Source organism: Chiroxiphia lanceolata, chromosome 1 (genome assembly GCF_009829145.1).
Source record: "Chiroxiphia lanceolata isolate bChiLan1 chromosome 1, bChiLan1.pri, whole genome shotgun sequence".
NCBI lineage: Eukaryota > Metazoa > Chordata > Aves > Passeriformes > Pipridae > Chiroxiphia > Chiroxiphia lanceolata.
The window spans coordinates 94,373,680-94,396,011 of NC_045637.1; the positions used below are offsets into that span (position 1 = coordinate 94,373,680).

Consider the following 22,332-nt stretch of genomic DNA (forward strand, 5'->3'; position numbering starts at 1 on the left):
GGCTGGGCCCCCCCAGCCGCAGCCTCTCCCCGGGGTCGGGCGTCGCGGCGGGACCGCGGAGCGAGGGAGCGGCAGCCAGCGAAGAGCAGGGGAGGGGGGCGGAGGGTAAAAAGGCGATAAGGGCAACACCTCTTCCTCTCGTCGCGCCGGGGAATTTGGGATGGGTGGCAGCGGCTAATTAGCGCTGTGACCGGCCCGAGGCCGGGAGCTCCGCGGGAGGTGTCAGCCGGCTGTGCCGTCCCACCCCCGGCGCCGCTCCGCTCCAGCTTCAGCTCCGTGGCGGAGGGGGCGTGACGGCCGCGCCTCGCGGGCTCTTCCCGAGGGGTGACGACCCCTCCGCGACACTCTGTGTGTAGGCGCGGGGACGGGCATGCGGGGCCCTCCGGCACCCCCGGGCAGCGCTGCCCGCTGGGCGTGCGGCGGCTCCGGGGCGGCAGGAACATCCTCCCGGCCCTTTGTGCGGGCAGGTGCCCCCGCTCCCCGCCCCGCAGACACCGCGCGCGGGGTCAGCACCGCTTAATTCCCCTCTCTCCCGTTTTTGTTTTGTTTTTTTTTGGGGGGGGGGGTTATGATTTGTGTTATGATGATTTTTGCCTATTTCCTAATTTTTTCCCCGGCAAAGGAAGGCAAGGGGAGGGGGAGGAAGGGGAAGGGAGGGAGGAGCGCGGCCGGGGGGGCGGGGGTCGCGGGCACGTGCGCGGCGAGGCGCGGGGCGGCGCGCGGAGCTGCCCTCCTGCCCCTTTTAAAAAGTTCGCCCCGCCGCCGGGAATGAGGTCAGCGCGGGCGCTTCCCATTGCACGCGGCCATTATTACCGCGCCGCGCCGGCCGCCAATCCCGGGGAGGCGGGCGGGGCTTGGCACGCGGAGGGCGTTGGATACAGCGCGCGATTGGCCGCGGGGCGGGCTGCGAAAGGATAAAGCGGCGCGGGGCGGGCGCGGGGTCCGCTCTCAGCTGCGGCCGGCGGAGCGCGGCGTGCGGGGGGCGCGGGGCAGCGCCCGGCGGGCGGGCGAGCGCGGGGGGCGGCGGCGGCGGCGGCTCCGCGGGGCTCCGCGGGCGCGGAGCAGCAGCAGAACCGGCGGCGGCGGAGGAGGAGGACGGGACTGGGCGCCCGGCTCGCCGCTCTCTTCCTGCCGGGGACGTACACACTCGTTCATGCACGAGCGCTTTTTTATTTTCCTTTTTCTACGTCGATTTTTTTCAATTATTGCTGGGTTTTCCTTCTTTTTGGTTTTTTTTTTTATTATTGTTATTTCTTTATCCTGAGGGGTTTCCTTTTCGCTCTGTGCCTTGCCAGCTGCCAAATCCAACCTGCACAAACTCCTGACCGCTAACCCCGCCGCCGCCACCACGCGTCCTGGAGCCGGGATTTTCGGTGCTTCGGGGGCGCGCCGCCTCCCCCCTCCCCCGCGGCGGTGCACGCTGGCCGTGCCCAGCGCTGAGAGACTTTCGGCGGCAGGCGTGCCGCTCTCCTGAAACATCGGGGGCAGGCGGAGCGCACTTGTGAACTGGACCAGCTGCTTCGGGGAGGGGGGAGACCCGATGTGGTGAGGAAAAAAAAGCAGACCGACACCCCCCTCCAAAAAAAAAAAAAAAAAAACAAACCAAAAAGCCAAAAAACCCAAACCACACCGAGAAAAAAAAAAATAGCAAACTTGGACGGGCGGCTCGCGGCGCTGCTTTTGCAGAAACTCTTGACTGACCGCGAGCGGCACCGCTGCTGCCGCCGCCGCCTCGAGGCGGAGAGGACCGCGCCGCCGGGGACGAGGCGCCGGTGTGGAAGTACAAGTGGTGCGGGGAGCGGGGGCGCGGCCGCGGGGGGCTGCGCCGCCCCGGTGCCGCTGTGAGAAGTTGCGCGCCCTGCCCCGCGCCGGAGCGGCGCTGAGCCCCGGCGAGCCCCCCGCCGCCGCCGCCGCGATGGTGCAGCAGACCAACACGGCGGAGAACACGGAGGCGCTGCTGGCCGCCGAGACCTCCGACTCCGGGTCCGGCATCGAGCTGGGCATCGCCTCCTCCCCCACGCCGGGTTCCACCGCCTCCACGGGAGGCAAGGCGGACGATCCGAGCTGGTGCAAGACGCCCAGCGGGCACATCAAGCGGCCTATGAACGCTTTCATGGTGTGGTCGCAGATCGAGCGGCGAAAGATCATGGAGCAGTCCCCCGACATGCACAACGCCGAGATCTCCAAGCGCCTGGGCAAGCGCTGGAAGCTGCTCAAGGACAGCGACAAGATCCCCTTCATCCGGGAGGCGGAGCGGCTGCGCCTCAAGCACATGGCGGACTACCCTGACTACAAGTACCGGCCCAGGAAGAAGGTGAAGTCGGGCAACAGCTCCGCCAAGCCCGGCGACAAGGCGGACAAGGGCGGCGGGGGCGGTGCTGGCGGGGGCAGCGCGGGCGGCGGCCCCGGCGGCCCCGCGGCCCCCGCCAAGCCCGCCCCGAAGAAGGGCGGCGGCGGCGGCTCCAAGCCCTCCCCCGCGGGCGGCGGCGGAACGGGCGCGGGCGGCAAGCCCCACGGCAAGGCGGCGGGCGGCAAGGCCGCCCCCTTCCCCGGGGAGCCGTCGGCCGCGCTGCTGCCGCCCGAGCACCAGGCGCTGTACAAGCCCCGGGGGGCGGCGGGCGCACCCTCGGCACCCGGAAAGCCGCTGGCCGAGAAGAAGCTGAAGCGGGTCTACATCTTCGGGAGCGGGCAGGCGGCGGCCGCCTCCGCCTCCCCCGGCGGCGCCGTGCCCGGCAGCCCCACGCTGAGCAGCTCTGCGGAGGCCGGCGACCCCTTGAGCCTCTACGAGGAGGGGGGCGGCGGCGCGGGCCGGCCCGACGGGGACTGCGGTGGCGTCGCCTGCCCCTCGCCCTCTGGCTCCGGCTCGCCCTCGGATCACCGCAGCTACACCAGCTTGCGCGCCTCTTCTCCGGCCCCCTCGACGGCGCATTCCTCCTCCGCGTCCTCCCACTCCTCCTCCTCTTCCTCCTCCGGCTCTTCTTCGTCGGACGACGAGTTTGAGGATGACCTCTTGGACCTCAACCCGAGCCCCGGCTTTGAGAGCATGTCCCTGGGCAGCTTCAGTTCCTCGGTGCTCGACCGGGACCTGGATTTTAACTTCGAGCCCGGCTCGGGCTCGCACTTTGAGTTCCCGGACTACTGCACGCCGGAGGTAAGTGAGATGATCTCGGGGGACTGGCTGGAGTCCAGCATTTCCAACCTGGTCTTCACTTATTGAGGCGAGGGCCGGGCCCTGCTGGAGGAGACACCGGCGCTCGTGGCTGTCGGCAGGACTCGCCCACCCCGCCGGGCGCTTTTGTGTCTTTTTTTCTGTTTTCTTTGGTGTTTGTGGGGTTTTTTCGGTTTTGTTTGTTTCTGGGAAGGGGCTGTTGAAAGACTACTTCTTGTACTCGGGGAAAGAGGCGGCGGGATCGGGATCGCCCTCTCATTGCGGAAAGGCCAGCAGTCCCTTTCCTCTGGCTGCAGATGGACCCGCACACACCCCCTCCGAGAGAGGAGCCTGACGGTGCTTTTTTACAGACTGGCGGGAGCGAAACGCTGCCTTTTTCCATTTTATTTCCTGAAAAGAGAGACAGAGAAAGGGGGAGGGAGGGGGGAACCATACACACCTCTGGGTTCTTTGTTATTGCCCACTTTACACGAATAAAGAGGAGGGGAAGCGGTGCGTTGTGCTGAGCGCACACTGGATGTCTTGAGGATTCGCCCTTTCCTGTGAAAGAGCGATCAGAACTGCTTGGGAAAAAAAAAAAGAGAAGAAAAAATCCACCCAAAGCCTTGCAAGGTTCACGTTTGGGGGGGGAGAAATCCTGTCCCGGTTTCTTCTGTGGTGAGAGGAGGCGACGATGCTGGGAGGAGGAGGTGGATGGAGCTGGACTGAGTCCTAGTTAACCGGAGAAGATCCAGACTTACACTTGAGAGCTGTCTTGGAAATACGGTGGGGGGAAAATAATAATAAACTGAAACGGATTTGCACGTACAGATGAGGTGACAGCAGCGCTTTTTTTCAGTCACCTCATGTTATATGTGGAGAGAAAAATAAGGCTGAAACTTCAAGAACACTGAAAACTTCTTTTGAAACAGAGAGCGAGTAGGAACGGTTTCTGTCATGATGTGGTACAGGGGAAACGGAGGGCGATGGCTTTTGCAAAAAAAAAAAAAACCCAAACCCGAAAATACAAAAAAAAAATAGTAGTTTTTTTCTTCTTACTCAGAATCGTGATGGTGTTGGATTATTTCACTGGTGGGGTTTAATATAGCATGTTATACTGTCTATCTTTTCAAGATTTCTGTAAGACTGTTGAACAGTTAAAAAAAAACAAACTAGTGTTAGGATAATATAAAAGCAGATAGATGGCGCTATGTTTGATTCCTACAAAAAATATCACCAGCTTTTTTTCATTCTTAACTCTTTAAAGGATTCAAACGCAACTCAAATCTGTGCTGGACTTTAACAATATGAAATTCAGGACCAAATTTTTTCTCAGAGTATGTATGTGTTTGTTCCTTATAGCTGTAAATGAAAAGACTGTTTTTTCTCACCGATGCTCCATCCTCGTATTGTTTTTTTCCTTGTAAATGTAATCGGATGCCATTTTATAAGTGGACGTATTTATACTGGCCAAACATTTTTGACTTGTATTTCTTTGTCCTTTTTTGGTAGTTCTTGTTGTTACCCGCACCATTTTTATGTCTCCTTCACTGAAGGGCTAGAGTTTTAACTTTTAATTTTTTATATTTAAATGTAGACTTTTGACACTTTTAAAAACAAAAAGAGAAGAGAGATGAAAACGTTTGATTATTTTCTCAGTGTATTTTTGTAAAAAATATATAAAGGGGGTGTAAATCGGTGTAAATCGCTGTTTGGATTTCCTGATTTTAACAACAGGGCCGCTGGTTAGTATCTCACACGCGTGTGCGCGCTCACGCTCACTCACACTCACACACCCACGAATCAGCCCCTATTTTGTCCATGTTTACACTCCAATCTGCAGGCATCTTAAAGTGACAGCATCCCTCACCGCCCCCGCCGCTGCCCGCTCTGCAGCCCCCCGCCTCTTCGCGGAGGGGGCGCGAGGGGACCGGAGGGAAGGGATATACACTATATGCTACCGTTTTGGGGAACCACTTGTCCCCAAATGAAGTAAAGCAACTGGTGCATTTACATAGAAGGGATCCTGTACCTTTAACTTGTAAACCACATCTTTTGCACTTTTTTTCTAAGCAAAAACGTGCCGTTTAAACCACTGGATCTATCGAAATGCCGGTTTGAGTTCGCGACACTATGTACTGCGTTTTTCATTCTTGTATTTGACTATTTAATCCTTTCTATTTGTCGCTAAATATAATTGTTTTAGTCTCTTATGGCATGATGATAGCATATGTATTCAGGTTTATAGCTGTTGTGTTTAAGATGAAGAAAGTGAAAACATCTTTGTACATTTAAGTCTGTATTATAATAAGCAAAAAAGAAGATTGTGTGTTTATGTATGTTAATATAACATGACAGGCACTAGGACGTCTGCCTAATGAGGTGGTTCCGTTAAGGATTTAACTTTTTTGTTCTTTTTTTGTTCTTTTTTTGGTCATCCATCCTGTGCAATATGCTGTGTAGATTTTTTTATTTTTTTTTTTTTTTAGTCTAACGATCACCCACAATGCAAGGTGGGGAAAGAAAAAAAAAAAAAGAAAAAAATCATGCCAGCTAACCATGTCAAGTTCACTGCCTGTCAGATTGTTGATATACCTTCTGTAAATAACCTTTTTTTTTTGTTTTTGGGGGTTTTTTTCCCTTTTTTTTGTTTTGGCTTTTTGTTTGGGTTTTCTTTTTGTTGTTTTGTTTTTGGTTTTTTGTTTGTTTTTTTTTTTTCTTCTGGAAGGAAATAAAATCAGCTGGAACTGAACCCTAACATTGGGCTGCTCTTGTCGTTATTGCTGTGTCCCCAGCTCGCTCCGGGCAGGTGTATCAGGAGTCCCACCGCCGGCCCGGCCGGGAGGGGCCAGGGAGGGAGGGGCCCCCGCGCCGCCGAACCGCCCGCCCACCCACCGCTCCCCCCGGGCCGGAGCGGGGCCGGGGTGTGGCCGACGCGGGTGGGGGCTGCGGGGCCTGGGCTCCCGGGGAAGGGGCGGGAGGACGGCGAGTGCGGCGTTTGCTTCTCCCGATTTCCCGGTAGCGCGTTCGCCACGCCTCGCCTCCCGGGGCAGCCCGAACGGGCACCGCGGGTTGAGGTTATTTTCCCTTTAAAGGGATACCCCGCTCCCCTTCTTTTTTTTCCGTTCTATCCCGGCGTTTCGGGTGCAAACCGCCGGAGCAAACGAGAGAGCGGCAGTGGGACCCCCGCGCCCACCACTCATCCAAAATAGTTTCTCTGGGACAATTTAATGAAGCCTTTCTAAGGCAAAGGGGTTGCAAACGCCCGGCCATCAGCAGTGTGAATGCGCGGGGCGGGGGTCCGGGGCCTCTGTGGCTCGAAGTGGAGGTCCTTGCTCCAAACTCCCTGCTGGCCGACGGGGTGGGGGATGACCAGGCCGGGGCCAAGGTCGATGACCCCGCTGGCTTTCCACGTCCCGAGTACCCGCCTGCGTTTCCCTCATGCCCACGAATATGCATCGTACCTCAAGCAGTGTTTTGTTAACCGACTAAAGCATGCCACTGACATAATGATTTCACTTAGCTGTTAATTTACAGCTTCCTTTGAGCCACAAACTCTTTTTCCGTGAAAAAGGAGCAGCAAACGAAAATAGCCGTGGCACAGGCTGTTTCACAAAGCCACCGGCACAGGAGGTTAATGTTTGCTCTGCCTTATCCCCGTGAATTCCTGGGTTGTATTTGCCATGCAAAAAAACCCATCAGCATCTCCACGCCACCCATCGCCTGGGAGCATTCCCGGTTACTCGCTTTGCATGCATCGCCTTTCCTGTCCAAGGCCACTTGCAAAAACGATGTCTCTGCCGGTGGTCTCGGCGTGTCCCCGGGTGTCGGGGCATCCCCGGCCGGGCGGGGCGATGGGGGCGGGCAGGCATCCCACCGGGGATGTGAGCCCAGACTCGCCCGGCCAGGGCACCTTGCTGTGCACAGGTGTTGTGGTTAGCGATAAACTTCCTCTTGGAACTGGGCACTGGTCAAAATCAGCAAAGAAAACGGCCAGGGATCGCGATGGGACGGGTGGTAACATCCGGCTACAGCCACTGGCAAACGACAGGCCTGGGACGTCATCCCTCCCTGTGCCTGGCTCCTGTGCCCGCTGCCGCTCCAGGCCTGTCGTCCGTTGGCTACAGTTAACTTGAGGGGTTTTATGGTTTCCTGCGTATGTGGGTTTCGTTCTTAATTATAATACAGTCCAGTATTGGCAAACAGATTGTTTTTCTGGGGACTCTTTGGTGACAAAAGTTGTTGCCTCCAGATAGCAAAGTGGAAGTCAGGCTAAAATACATATATATATGTTCACACAACAGTTACATATGTGCATATATACATAAATGGGAAATATTCCTGTGTTCCTTGCTGCTTGCAGCAACATAAGTCTCTCACTACAGGAAATACCCAGAACAAAGCCACACAAGGATATATAACCAAATGTACTCCCTGCACCCCCACCTCCTTTTTTTTTTTTTAATAGATCATATTTCTGATATAATTGTTTTAGAAGGAAAAGTAGTAGCCCTTTAGCAAATGTGAAAACTAGCAAATTTATTGGAGATATTTTTTTTTTTGTTAATGAAGGTCGATGTAAAAGAAAATGAGATTTTGGGAATCGCAACTGTCGTCTCACTGTAGGATTGCCTAACACTCTCTTGGACGTGGGCCAGAGTGGTGGATGCCTACAAAGAGATGTATTTCCACAGCATTGTGAAATCTCTCACTCGAGATTGCTGTAGCTTTCATTCTCTCCTGCTGCCCCACCACCATTGCCAGAGCCTCTGCCCCAGCTGCTCTGAGAGGCCCCAGCCCTGCTCCTGGCAGGTGCAACAATGCTTCAGCACACAAGGCAAAGAAAAATTGCTCCCTACCTGCTGTGCCTTCACCCTGGTAGTCAGCATTTTAGAGATTTCTACAGCCACACAGGGTCCTTGTTAAGTGAATCCCATCCCACTAATTATTTATTCTATCCTCCATGGCATTCCTTTCTTGCTTGTGGCCTTCACAACATCTTGTGGAATGCTGAGGGAATTCATTTGTGTGCTGAGTGAAAAAAAGAAGTTTCTATTTTCTATTTTAACTTTGGTATAGGTAATTTTGTCTATTCTTGTGCTGTGACAATTTTGTCTCTTCATCTTCGCTAAGCCACTCATTTTTATAGCTCTTTTCTGTTCCTTCATCAGCTCATCTTATATTGCACAGAGATATAGAAAAGAATTGAACTAGAAGATTTAAATGAAAAAGTCATCATAATAGGCTCCATATGTCTGTCGCTAAAATTTATTTTTAATAGATCATGCTTCTTTGTAAATCATTAATTTACCTGCAAATTAGATGAAGACTGTTCACCTCAAGAGTGTATATATAATTTTCAGTAATCAGGTCTGCCTCCCTTGTGTATCATTTCATTTCCTTCCCATCCTTGTCAAGCAGTGTGTGATGTGATTACATGCATAGACCGTATTGTATTTTCTTTATTTCCCAACACCAAAGTAGGGTTCCCTGGGACTCCCTGGGAGTCAGCAATGCTTTGTACTCCTGTGTTATGCTTCCAGCAGAAAAGACCTGTGAGCAGAAAGGACAGTATTGAGCTAGAGGCCTCCCTAGCCTCCCTGTTAGCTGTCATGACACATACACTTACACGATACATGACAGAATATCAGCTGTATGAGTGCAGAGCCTTCACACTGACCAGCCCCTTCTCTGCCACATCTGCTTCCACAACAAAGTGGAAAAAGAAGCAGATTAGAGCTTAACCCTTTATTCTGCCTGTTGGATCTAGTTTTTGAATGTATATATTAAGGTTAATTTTTTTCACATAGAATAACTCCATTAAGGTCTCTGAAAAGCTTAGGAGACATTAACAAGGTATTACAATGAGACCTCCTGGGCCTACACATGTTTTGATCATATTAATATGCCAGAGTTCAAAAACTATTATCCACCTCCCACCATTTCAACCTTTCCTCTCCAGGGTCCTCAAATAAGCTCTAAACGTCTGGCAGGATTTTTGTCACCCACATGAGGAAAATGTATGTGGTTTTCTATAAGATGGGTATACCATGACACAAAAGATGACTTATTCACATCTTAGTAATTACCCAGTCAGTAACTGCTCTCCTTTGGGCATTGTACATAAACCTCTCAAGGCAAGGAGTAGCATTCACTGAACTTACAGTAACCAACCTATAGGACACCAACAGAATTAAATTCCCTGGATAGGCATAACTCAGCATGGCTTTGCAACCTTTCCTAATACTACTAATCTTTTGTCAGATTATGCTAGTCTAGAGTCATTTCCTGTGCCTTTTCCCTACCAGTACACTAACTCCTAGTATCCTTTCTCCCTCTGTAATAGCCCCTCCCTTTGTTTGCTTCTTGCAAACAAAGCTTAATTATCCTGCATGGCAAAAGAGTATCCCCAAACTTCAAATGGCTCCTTTCACATCTTCCCTTTTGAGTGAGTTTATTTGAAGCAAAGGACAACATAACAGCAGACCCAGAACATTACATCTTTCCTCCTTCCCAGACCACCTTTTTCTCATGTTTAAGCATTTAGTATCCTTTGCAGTAGAACGAAAAGAAATCTAATTTAGGATGTATCCAAGATGTACCCATGCTACGTTATCATCCTGAGCTTAGTCCAAGGCTCTCAGATGAGGGTATCTCTGCACATTGTCTGCCTCAAAAATAGCACCAATCTGCATACAAACTGTGATTGTGTTTCTGAAGGCTAAATGAAAACAACTGGTGTCTAACTGAAAAATTTAAAATGCAGTTGCTCAGGTTGACCATTTGGAAGAAATGGAATTGCTATGAAACCAGACAAGATCTAACTGCGTAATCTCAGCACAGTTCACCGAAACCCTTACACTCAGGTTCAAGTCTGACCACATCTTTCAAATAGTCACATTCTTCACATGTCAGACTCTTTGCTGTATCAGTCTGCCTGAAGTCTGTGATTGGATGCAGCTCGGTCTGTGATTGGATCTGCTCCGTCTGTTCTGTCCCTCTCAAAAAAGTGAAACCAATATCCAAATATTTTCAGGCCCCTGGAACTGCTGAAGCCATAATTACTGGCACAGTGGGATGGTTGCTAATGAGGGTGTGTTGGCCAGGCACAAAGAGACTGCTGTGCTGATGGTGTGGGACACAGCAAGCAGCAAAGGGAATGGCAGTTTAAAGGTGGATCTGGGCATTTCTCCAGATTTGAACACCTGGAACTGGATTCGTTTACTTCCATGAAAGCAAATTCAGTCTTTAGACTTATCAGAATTTGTGCTAGAGACTGCTGTCATTCAGACATGTGGTATTTGAGGTATTGCTCCTGTGATGCCATCGATTAAGACTTACTCAGGGCACCAAGAAAGGCATAACGTTTTTCATTATGTGAGGTAGCTCCTGTTTACATATAAGTATTTATGTGGTCTAATTGTTTATAACTTTAAGGCCCAATTGTCAAGAAGGGGGCGTATTTTCTGTAAATAAGAAAACAACGTGATTATTTTCAAAAGAAAGAACTTGAATAGTTCCAGCTATAAGGAAATGAGAGATACAGTGAATAAAACAGGAAATTGGATACAGGCATCTTTAGATTAATTCCTGGTTTTCCTGCAAACTTTGTCCAAGGCTCAACGTCATTTGGTGAATCTTATTAGACTGCTTTTGTTTAAACATTTGGGGCTTGGTTTTGTTGTTGTTTAGTTTTGTTTTGGTGGTGTGTTTTTTTGTTTGGTTTGGGTTGGTTTTTTTTTTAACTAATAAATTATAAATGTATGATGTTTCTAGGAAGTAGGGTAAAGAAGCAGAGTCAGAATACACCTGTACATTGTCATTCAAAAAAAAAAAAAGAGGAATCCTGAATATTTTAAACATATTTGGTTTTGTTCTCTTTGATCAACTTTGTGGGGAAGAAAGTGTGAAAATGTTCTTTGCTTGAGCTCTCTCCTCACTTTTAGGATAATGAAGCCTTATGAACTGAATCCTTTGCTTTCCTATCCTGAATTGGAAATGCATAGTAGTGTTGTGGAGCTGGTTGAGAATGGAAGGTCAGAAATTCCAGCTCAGCTTATCTAAATGTTATACTTCACATAGTTATAAAATACTGTGTTATCACGGTGAAAGATATGCACCCTGAGTTAGACTTTAAGTGACGTACTCAGTGATAATTACACAAAGGAAGCTTCTTAATTCCATTAACAAATTGTTCCAGGTTTAGATAGAAGTGAAATCATAGTGTCTCCTCCTCTTCTCCTGCGTTGTATTATTACTGTTGTTATGTTGGTGCCCTTACTCCTAGATCAGCAGCTCATGTCCTTGATTCACTATCAGTACAGGACAAAAAGAGAAAACCCACTTTGGACTGTGTATACTTTAAATGTAGGACAGAAAAGCAGCCATAGACAAGCAGAAAACAAACTAATATTACCATTTGGTTTGGCAGCACTGATCGCACTACATCTCGCAGCAGCCTGAGCTAGCTGCTCTTTCACTTTTTGTAGGTATCACAGATGAAGATAGTTATTAATGAGGGATTTGGAAGACAACACACATAAATTTGCACTACTGAACAAGGACCTCTTTTGAAGTATTTCTCACCAAACAAAAATACAAAACATGATAAGCAAACAGTTAAGAAGTTGGGATCACAAAGTGAATGTAGCCAACTCTTTACTGCTGCATGGCAACAATAAGATAGTTAATAAGCATGTGGTGGTGCTGGAAAGGACCCCGACATAAGCTTACTTGTGAAAAAGGGCCAGTGGCACACACGAATTGGGTTGTTATGGTCTAGCCCAGGGCCCGTGAAAATTGTCATTGAATCAGAGTCTGGATGCATAGAAAGAAGATGGGAAAAACCTACTGCAGTAGCAGGGACCCAAAGTGATGTGAACTTCAAGAAAGATTTTAAAAAGACTCCCATACTGCTAAACCATAGCCTGGGTATTAAGGGAAAATTATTGCTGGTGACTAACAGGAAACTGGTGTCTTAAGGCAGTAATTGAGAAAGAGGTAGGAGGAAGGCCTTAATAGCCTAGTGGGGATTGAAAATTGTATCTTTTTTAAAATTCAGGCAGAGCATACAATCTGGGTGTTCACAGGCAATGTTCACAGGTAACGGACGAGGTTTTAATTTCTTGTGAGGTGAGGATATCAGCAAATTGTTGTGTTAGCCCATGAAACCTGCTTTCTACAGATCCATATCTCAGGAGAGCTCCTGCTATAACCTATCTGGCAGGGCCTGAACCGCATTAGCTTCATTCTTCTGGCCAACCCCACCTGGAACTCTTATCCACGCCTGATGAGCTCATCAGGGGGTCTATCCTTTCTCCTAGGCTTCCCCCTTTGCAATACCTGTAGAAATGTAGTGTCTTTGGATCTCAGTTTCCCTCTGTAAAAGTTATGGATGAATGGAGGAACGAATGAGTCAGTGAAGACACATGTATGATCCCTTTTCAGGAAAGCAAGTTAAAAATGCAAGTCCGAAGAGCCTTTTGCCTATAGCCATCTCCAGCTGGTGAAATGGGCTTAGGAAGCATTTGAGTGTTGTGCTTGCAGTGCTCCCAGGGACCTTAGAACTTAAGATAGGACCTGGTGTCCCATGGCCTTATTATGTGTGGTTTTTTGGAGCCTCCTCTGAACGATGTTGGATGCCAAATGGAAGATCTGAAGCTTTTCTAGCTCTGCTTGTGACTGGCAGGTCTGTTGGTGATCTGAAACTCAATTAATTCTAACTTTTCCTGTAATGTTATGAAATATGGGAATATGATGCAAGAATGGGAAATATTATCACTTAAAAAATAAAATTCCCATTTAATGATGTTTCTTGGTAAATAGAGTTGTGCTATAGGTTTATGCTAAGGGGTAGTTAATGATTGTCTTGTCATAAATGAATTACAAATATATAGAGCAAAGTGTGCTCATAAGGAAATATTCACATGTGCACATTTACAAATAATTTTTTCATCAGGCTGCTCTGAGAACAATAATGATGACAAACAAAATGGCTGGTTTCACATCAAGGGGATAGATTTAGATCAAAGTCATTTAAATTGCCAATTTTAATCATGATTTAAATTGTCAAGTTGGAAACCTTGATTTAAATAATTGATTTTCATCTTGTTTTGCATTTGTGCTTCCGAAGTATTTTTCTAAATAAAGGTTGATTCTCATTGGCTGTTGTAATTCAGCATTTCCTTTTGCTAACCATTAGGATTAAGTACATATTACGTCTGCATATATTTAAGTAGTTTAACATATATTTACACAGATTCTTAATTTATACACTTTTATCATGCTAGCAAAATTATTAATGAATATTTTCTGACTTTCTAAATGATGTTTATTTTTCCTCATGCATTCATTCAAACTGTATTTGGATGGTAATTAAACTTTCATTAAAAATACATACAATCTGGAGGGAAAGGGGGATGTTAGTTAAAATATGCTGGGAAGCTAAAAAGTAGTTTTGTTAAAATATGTTTCTTTTAGAAAGCAAGATCTAGATGTGCTGTGAACTTCAGACTTGCAGCTCTGATAATTTATTTTAGTGGGGCATTAGTTGCCCGTGTTACCCATCCAGGTAGGGCTAAGTTGCTAAAACCTTTACAGACTTCTTTAGAAGCCCAGAGGTGCCGGATTGAAGCTGAGGTCTGTGCCAGGAGAAAGAAGAAGAAGCCACCAAGGACAGGAGCTTCTGCAAGGTCCATGCTGACTTTTCCATCCAAGCTGGTGTCAGAATTAAAGTCAGAGGTAAAGTCACCAGCCATTCTGAGCCTCTGGGACAAGGACAAAGAATTCTGGTTCAGGCTTGCTGGAGGTGGCTTGTAACAATGGTTTTGATCAAAGTGGGTTACTTCTACAGCATCACCATCGAGGAATTTAGTGCCAGGTTCTTCTGCAGAGTGTGTCTTAACTGCTTGTTATATTACCTAGATGGTCTGTGGCTGGTGAGCTGAACTGTCACTGTGTCTTCCAGTATTTTAGAAACAGATTTCAGTGTCTCATAATGTGTTTTAACCTAATTGAACAGGAAAAAAATGGACCATTCTACTTTTAATCCCTGTTGTTTTCTTTGTGTACCTTGTGCTCTCCTGGAAGGCCTGGTCGTTGGAGAAGGTTCTTCATTTGCTGTACTGTGAAGTGTAAATTATTTAATTTTTGACACTGAAGAAGGCATTTATACTTGTTAATCAGCAAAAATGCAGCACAGTTTTTTGATACTTTATTTTTTTTTAGATTTAAATACATGTACAGTGTCTTTAACATTCTTTTGTTTATGGAGTAATGAGGAAGACATAGTTCTTCCTTTGCTAACTGTGATATCTTGAACATACTGATTTTATCAACTACACAGTCAAGACATTTTTTTTAACCTTTCATCCTGATGACAAAAGATTACTTGTGAGTGTAGACTATTTGATCACTGTCTGTTCCTTTAGGTAGTGAAGCTACTGTGGCTGTAGGAAATTTTAAATGAAAATATTTGGAAGGTCTGTGTGATCCTTAGTGTTACACACACATTTCTACATGTGATAAAACTGAACAGAGCAAAGGTGCTCTGTTTATATTCCAAAACATGTAAGATGTATACAGAGTGGATGATTTGACTTATAAAAGGACAGACTTAAATAATAGTTGTTTGAAGCTTTCCCTAAAATTAACTTTCTAAAATCTCTTAGTCCTCCCTAACTGCTTGGCCAAAGTCATTTTAAGTAGGAATAAGGTAACAAATTGCAATAAACTTTTTTATTATTATTATAAGAGACTGTTAACCTCTACCTCTTGATTTCTGCTTAAATAAGTCTGACTTTTTTTTAATTAAAATTTTTGATTTTTGATTTGACAGTCAAACACAGAAAAAGTAACAAAGTACTAATTAAGTCCTATTTAATCTCAGTCTGATCTGGCCATCCATGCCCATAATAAGTTTCTCAGGTTTAAAGGCATTAATCACTTAAAACAGCCAACTGTGCTAATTGAAATTAATGGAATTCATAAAATATGAATTCAGCCCTTGCAGAACAAGCTACTCATTTCACATATTTGTGTTAGCATTTTTGTCACTGTGGTTCCAAGTGTCCCGTAGTGCCTTGTCTCTGTAAAGGCAAGGACAAATAATGCCTGAACCTTCAATCTCAAACATGTAACAAATGTAAAAAGAGACATAGAAAACAATATGAAATTGCACTTTATATGGTGATGAAAATTATGTTAATGAGATAGTCATGACTATGACATGTCAAGACAAAGTCTCTCAAATTTGAGGATGGTGATTCTTGATTCTGTACTTTCGATGTTTGGTGGTCTTAGTACCATATTTAAACTAGTTAATTTTAAAAAGAAGATTTCTTAATTTATGTGGGGGGTTGTTTGCATTGTTTTATCCATCGTGTCTTACAAAGCTAAAAAAATACCTCCCTTCCTCCGGAAAAGTCCAGTATTTTTATTCTTCATAGAGGAATAAATGTAATCCTCTTTACTTCAAAACATCCCTTTCCTGTGATCCTCAAGTTGCTACTCTTGGAAAATTTCTTGCCTTTTTGCTCAAGATCTTGATTTATCTCCAACCCTGTAGATCTTTATTAGCAACACCTCAGAGCTCTCACTAACAGTGTTTCTTTTCCTCTCACTTTCTTTATTTCAAAGTTGTCCCCAAATATTTCTCTGCAATAAATTAATGTACTCAGTATCTATGAGTTGTAAGGATAGAATTTCGTAAGATCTTCTGAACAGGTGGAATATAAATTCCTTCAATGTGTACACAAATAGAAGAGAGGAAATGTTTAAAATTCTGAGTGTGTCCTGCTTGTAGGGTGAGTTCTGATTAACACCTGATAAACAGTACTCTAAGGTTTCCTGCCATATATAATAACATAGGAGATTAAAGAGGATATAAATTTCTTTAGGCCTTGCCCATTTTATTGGGTGTCATATCAGGGATTAGATTTAATTTGATCTTTTGTGCAAAGAATTTTTTAATAAAGTAGCCATTCAGATTAAAGGATGAATTAATATAATAAATATTCTATAATAAAAAGCGTTGAATTGGATAATGTGTTACCTTTGATGATATCACAGAAATTGCTTACTCTGATCAAATGTTTCTTGTTATAGTTCGGTGGAATATAAGTATGTCCTAGAAACTCCATTCAAAAAATAAAGGGGTTTGAACTATTTAAACAGGTTATAATGGAAAGTAAATGAAATAATGCTGCCCTTAATTAAGAAGGAAAAGAGACTACTTTTGGTTCTGCTATAGAAGTCTTGTTGAATAAGTGAAACAATGCAAATTTCTCAAACACACCCAAGCCCAAACTGAACCTTTTGGATTTGGTACAAAGGCAACAGTGGAGAGAAAGACTACAAAAACCTCACAAAGCAACAAACTTTTCTGTTCTATCCCTGTCATCTTATGCCAGTCTGAAGCTGGGTTTGAGCTGATAGTAGCTCTTCAAAATGGCATAAATTATGAATAAATATCCTAAACCCCCACTCCTGGGGGCGAGCGGCTTTGCCTGACAAAGGCTGCGCAGGCTCAGGAGGAGTGAGGCGCGATGCCCATCCCAGCTCTACCTTGTCTTTCCTGCAGAGCTAAAGGCCTTCTTTTGCTCTATTTGTTCTATTCTGCACTTCAGCTGAAACACCGTGAGACCCAAAAATTACTTAAATAGCAGCACCAGAGATGAGAAAATGAACATTGGCTCACATGTTAATCAGCTCTCTTATCGTCCACAATGCAACCTAAGATTGCAAAAATATACCTTGGTGTTTCTGGTTGTTATTAGTATTACATACTTTTCTAATGAGAACACCCAAAGTCATATTTTATGAAATTTGATGCAACATGCACTGAACTCAAGCAGAGAAGGCACCACTGCTTTAAATCTGCTTTGGATTATGCCCATAGCAGCAGCTGAAGTGACTTCTTCTAATCAGGTATTCCCTTTCTGAAATAATTCTCTTCTACTTCTGAACTTGGCTACTTTGTTCAATAGGGTTTGTTTATAAATGCACATTTTGATTTTAAAGAGGATTTTTTGTCAGTAAAAGCCGAGATAATTCTCTTCACCAGTGATTGGAAAACCGAGGAATAATTTAGCACAAGAAGAACCTCCTGCAGGACCTGCAGGATATGGTATAAGACACCTGACAGTTCCAGCTGGGGCTGTGTGAGTCAGCAGGGAAGAGGGTGATGTAAACTAGCTAAAGCTAAGAAGTGCAGGAATGTTCAGAAAGGGAAATCTTGATTTTATCTTTTTTCTTTTTAATAGATCCTACTGAACCATTTAACCCACTGACGTAGGTGGTTGCACCTCTTCCAGATAGGAGTAGGTCACAATCCATGACTCCAAAAATCCTTGTCATTCCCTTTTAAAATCAAATACAATGAAGTGTTATAACAACCTGCAATAACATCCAGTTTCTGCCAGCTGATCATCTCTGTTCAGATTAACATGCAGTAGGTAAACAATGGTAGGTTGCAGTGCCAGGACTAATCTGCAGTCTGGGGAGATCCTACAGCCATCAGCCAGAGGGAGTGACTGGCCACCATTGTCCCCCTTTCTCCAAGGTCATGTGTCCTTCCCATGAGTGAAGGTGCCATGTGGGCTCAGGGTGCCTGAATGCTGTGTGACCAGAGAGCCAGGTGCTTACTGGGAAGCACTGGGTTGAACAAGCTGGTGTCTTTCTTCTGTGCAAAGGTCTGCACAGGCTTCACAATGTGCACTATGTGATGGAGAGGACAATGAAGAAGGTCGTATATGAGCCCTCTCTAATGCATAAAGTCTTGAATAATCAGTCCTAACTGCCAGAAGGGGTGGGCACGATGGGTTTCTATAAATCCCATTTCTCTGATTTGTCCTCAGAATGCCCCTCCAAGTGGGCACTCTCCCCTAGGCACCAAAAGGTAACAGCAGCTTTTCACCATGGAAGAGAATTGTCTAAGGCAAATTAATCGCATCGCTTCTTGCTACCCTTTTGTTCCCTCTCAGTAGTCATCCTTCTGAATTTGGAGATAATTTGAGACATTTGAGTTGTTTGGGCTGGAGTTACATCTAAATACTTCTGATCCTTGTGAGTTCTGGTAACTCTTCATACAAAATTATTTCTATGTTTCACAACTATCTGGCATGTGTGTATATATCATTTTATATACAGAGATCAGTACAGGCCTGGCTAAGCATCTAATTTGTCTACAGTTTATTTGCTATCTGTCATCTCACTGCATTTTCAATCTTATGATGTAAAATATCTCCTGTTCCTAGAAAGCCATATTGTCTGTGGCCACTTCAAAGGACATTTCCCTCATCAGATGTATTTCTTTACATATATATTTATATTGATTTATAGTTCAAATCAAGAGTATTTTTAAATTTTGAATATTTAAATATGTTATGACACTAGAACATTTGTTATTCTTTTCTTGATGATAAAACAAGGAAAGTATATCTTTTCACACTGCTTTTAACTTCAGAATGTTTATTTTTGTTAGAATTCTTTATTAGAGTAATAACTTGATTTTTACTGGGTATATAAAAATATTATTTATGTGATTTTCAGAAAGAAAGGTAGGAAGCAAACAATGTAACTAGACACGTTTTCTAACTAAAATTGGTTAAAATATAGTCTGGTAGTCATGGGGTGGCTGGAAGCTTAGCATCAGTAGGTTAACAGTTTCTCTGCAGCCTCTAGTTGTGGTTACTTGTTGATATGATTTCCAGGAATCTCAGTTTTTCCCAGATATTTGTTCATTTTATGTGATTAAATATAATGACCTAAATTTTCCATGGGTAGCTGTCTATGAGCTTTTGGTTATTTTTGTCCTTTTTTTTTTTTTTCCAAATTCCATGATCTCCCTGCAATTCATATTCTGAATTAGCAGAAACTTTTTTTCCTGGAGTGGGACTTTCAGTTTCTGTTTTTCAATGAAAATGGGAGAAATTGGGTTACATTGATTTTTTTATTTTGTGTTTTTAATTGTCCATGGCAATGGAAGTGCAAACTTCATGGATTATGTTATTGATGTAATGGTAGATGATTTATCAGCAAAGGAAATTTCCCAGAAGTCATCCCAGTGCTTTTAAACTGACCTTTTCAGTATAATATGTCTACATGAAACAAATCACCACATAAAATACTCTCACTCTTTTAGATATCTGTATCCAGATGTTCCTGTTATATGTCTTAGAATATAAAATCTGCATATTCAGCCATCACTAAAGCTGATAAATTGCTGAAACTGCTCTCACATGCACATTGTGTACATAGGTGGTTTAGTGAATGAATAATACAAACCAGAGGTTTCTAGAGTTTTCGCTAAAGAAAGGAGGAGTGAAGCTTCCTATCAATATTTAAGGCCTGACTCTTCTTCATCTCAGATCTTTTGTGAGCATTTTTATCTGTGTGAAGTAAGCTTAAGAAGAATTAAAAACAAACCTGCTCCGCTGGAATTTACATGGCTCAGGAGGCTCATAATAGGATGAGTGTCTTTACTTCAGGTCACTGATTTAAATCCCAGTTAGAAATAGCCAGAAGTCATTACAATCTGATGGCCAGTTGGTGACCTATGAAATGAACTGGTGATGGGAGCCACCAGTTGCCACCAAGATGTGGCTATGTATTGCACCAGTGAAGCAATTTTATTATGGAAACCAGAGTTTTTCTTTTTCTTAAGGAATATCTTATTTCTCACTGCCCAACCTGTACTAAACAGTGCGCAGTTGAGTTTTATCCATTAATAGGAGATTTTCTTAGAATTACAGTCTTGGTAGCTGATCCTTTAAATCTGCCCAGACAGCCAGCTGCAGCCTTTAGGTAGTAATATATGTCCTCTGCTGGTTTTTATCTAGTAAATGTTTACCTCTTTTCATGCATATGGCGATTTTCTCCAGGCTTTTCCTGTCATCACCAAGGAAGCAGCCTCTCTTTACCATCTCCCACGCTTTATTTCACTTTGTAAAAAGAAAAAATGTTTAAAAAGTTGATCGCTGTCCCTGTGAATGTATTATTATATAGTTAGGTACAGATGGAGTCTAATATAAAATGCCTGTTGACTCATGGATCCCATAAATTACCCGTTGTCTGTGGAGGCATAATCTGGAAACATTGTATGCTTATGTGTAGTAAATACAGAATTTTTAATTTGAACTTACATGCAGAGGTTACTGACAGATTATACATCTCTCAAGTCTTATTCCAAACAGTGACATATTACCAATGATATTTTCCTTTCATGACACCTCTGGCATTGTGTGGAGCACAAATTTGAAGAGAATTGGCTTATTGGGGCTTTATTGTTTTTTATTTGACACAGTTTCTTAAAATTAACATCAGTCAGAAAATAAATGAGGAAAAAAAGAAAGGTTGGGGATGAGTTTTAAGGGTTCAAGCTGTTGCCTTTGGAACTCACCAAAGAACTAGACTGAGACTCTCAAAATACAGCTTTCTTGCAGTAGTCAGGTGCATATGCGTGAAATCACTTGTGTGGGAGATTGCGTAAGTGGGGCTGGAGAAAGCATGCTTTTCTTTATGTACTGACTGCACATCGTGCTCAGGTTTGCATGGGGGCAGGCATTATCAACACTGGTGTCAATGACATTTTTTTCAGTCATTTCACCAACAGCTGGATTGAATCTCTGCTTATTAATCATGATTTTAAGGAAAACAGTCTACTATTTTACCAATACTGACAAATATACACCTCAGCTTTCTTGAGGGAGCACAAGCAATATCCCATTGAGACTCTGCATATATTTTATCTATTTTCTCATGAAATACAGAGATAAATTCAACTTTTATCAGACTGAATCTGTTATTACATGTATTTCATTCATACCAAATAACCTTATTCAAGACTGGGACTACCCAAGATGCTGGTTTTCAGTGTACAGTTTGTATTTTAATAAGTCCTTATTAAAACAAAGAAATGCTTTGAAAAATGTTAGCAACTAGATAAATTATGTTTTGTAAACAGTGACAAAAGAGAAATAAATTGATAAGGCTGAGTAGCTACTTTTTTATGAATATGGATCTATTAATGAAAGTATTCTGTATTAGTCCAAGGCACAAATTTTTGAATAAGTCACAACAGAATAAGATTGTAACATTCCACATGAAGCTTCATTTGAAAAATTTGAGAGCAGTGGCAGTGTTCAGACTGATAATCATATTGACCTAAAGGACCAAAAAGGCAATTATAGAGGTTATAGGCAAAGGAACAAAGAACAGTAATAGAGGTCACAGGCAAATGGAAAACCAGACAGTTAGTTTATCTCATGTCTATATTTACTATGCTGGTTTTACCAGAGCTGGTATAGTATTTCTGTGCTTAGGGTGACCTTGATATTTCTTGCAAAAACAAATTATATTCCATCATCCTTCACAATGGCAGATGTATGTGTGTATTTTTGCCACACCTATTTCTGTGTAGAAAGGGTCAAACTCATAAGACCTAAAGCTACAGTAGGTCAATACTTACATAAGCCAAAATCAAAGCAGGGAGGATGGGCTGGCTTGCTGTATCTGTGGGCAGAAGAATGTGGTATTATGCAGGGTGACAAAACCCTGTTATGCTGGTGTGGGTGGAATTGCAGTGCAGTCTCATGGTGGCCCCGGGCAGCCTTCTACTCAGAGAAGGTTTTCCTGCTTGCATGGTCTCTGACAGGACGGTGGAGTAAAATCTGTCCTTCATCCTCTTCTCTTTCCTCAGCTGTTCACTCTCTCCCTCCTTCATCTGGTGCTTTCCACTTGTCCCAGAAGCAGCCAACCCCTCTGGGTGCACAAGCTTCCTGTGCCCTGGTTCTTGCTGGCACCTAGGTATGCCTAGAGCCAGGAGAAAAGGAGCAGCTTTGCACTCTTTGGGTTGCCTCTTTCTCCTGTCCCTTTGTGTATGCAGGGGAAGTGTGTACTGTCTGGTAGAGTGATTTTTTTTTTTTTTTTTTTGAGGGCTGCAGACGGTGTAACCGCACCCACATGAAGCAGAAGTGCATTTTTTTGGAGAATTGCCTATGGTTGCAGAGATGGGGAAGTCCTAAATTAGATTTTGTGCTGGCCGCAAAAAACCCTGTCTGTGTATCTATCTGGTCATGCTTTGAAGGCACAAAGATATATTATTAAGTTAAAACAGGTGTTTCACGTGATAACAAAGTGCACAAAGCCCTGTTAAACAAGGCCAAGACTGTAAATAGGATTCCAAT

At 44.4% G+C, this 22,332-nt stretch overlaps 1 protein-coding gene across 1 annotated transcript; it reads left to right on the forward strand.

Annotated features, from left to right (window-relative positions):
• Positions 1 to 1,068: 1,068 nt before the first annotated feature.
• SOX4 (SRY-box transcription factor 4) lies at positions 1,069 to 5,671 on the forward strand. The gene has a single exon (XM_032710467.1). The coding sequence runs from the start codon at positions 1,916 to 1,918 to the stop codon at positions 3,215 to 3,217; it is 1,302 nt and encodes a 433-aa protein (XP_032566358.1). The 5' UTR covers positions 1,069 to 1,915; the 3' UTR covers positions 3,218 to 5,671.
• The last annotated feature ends 16,661 nt before the right edge of the window (positions 5,672 to 22,332 follow it).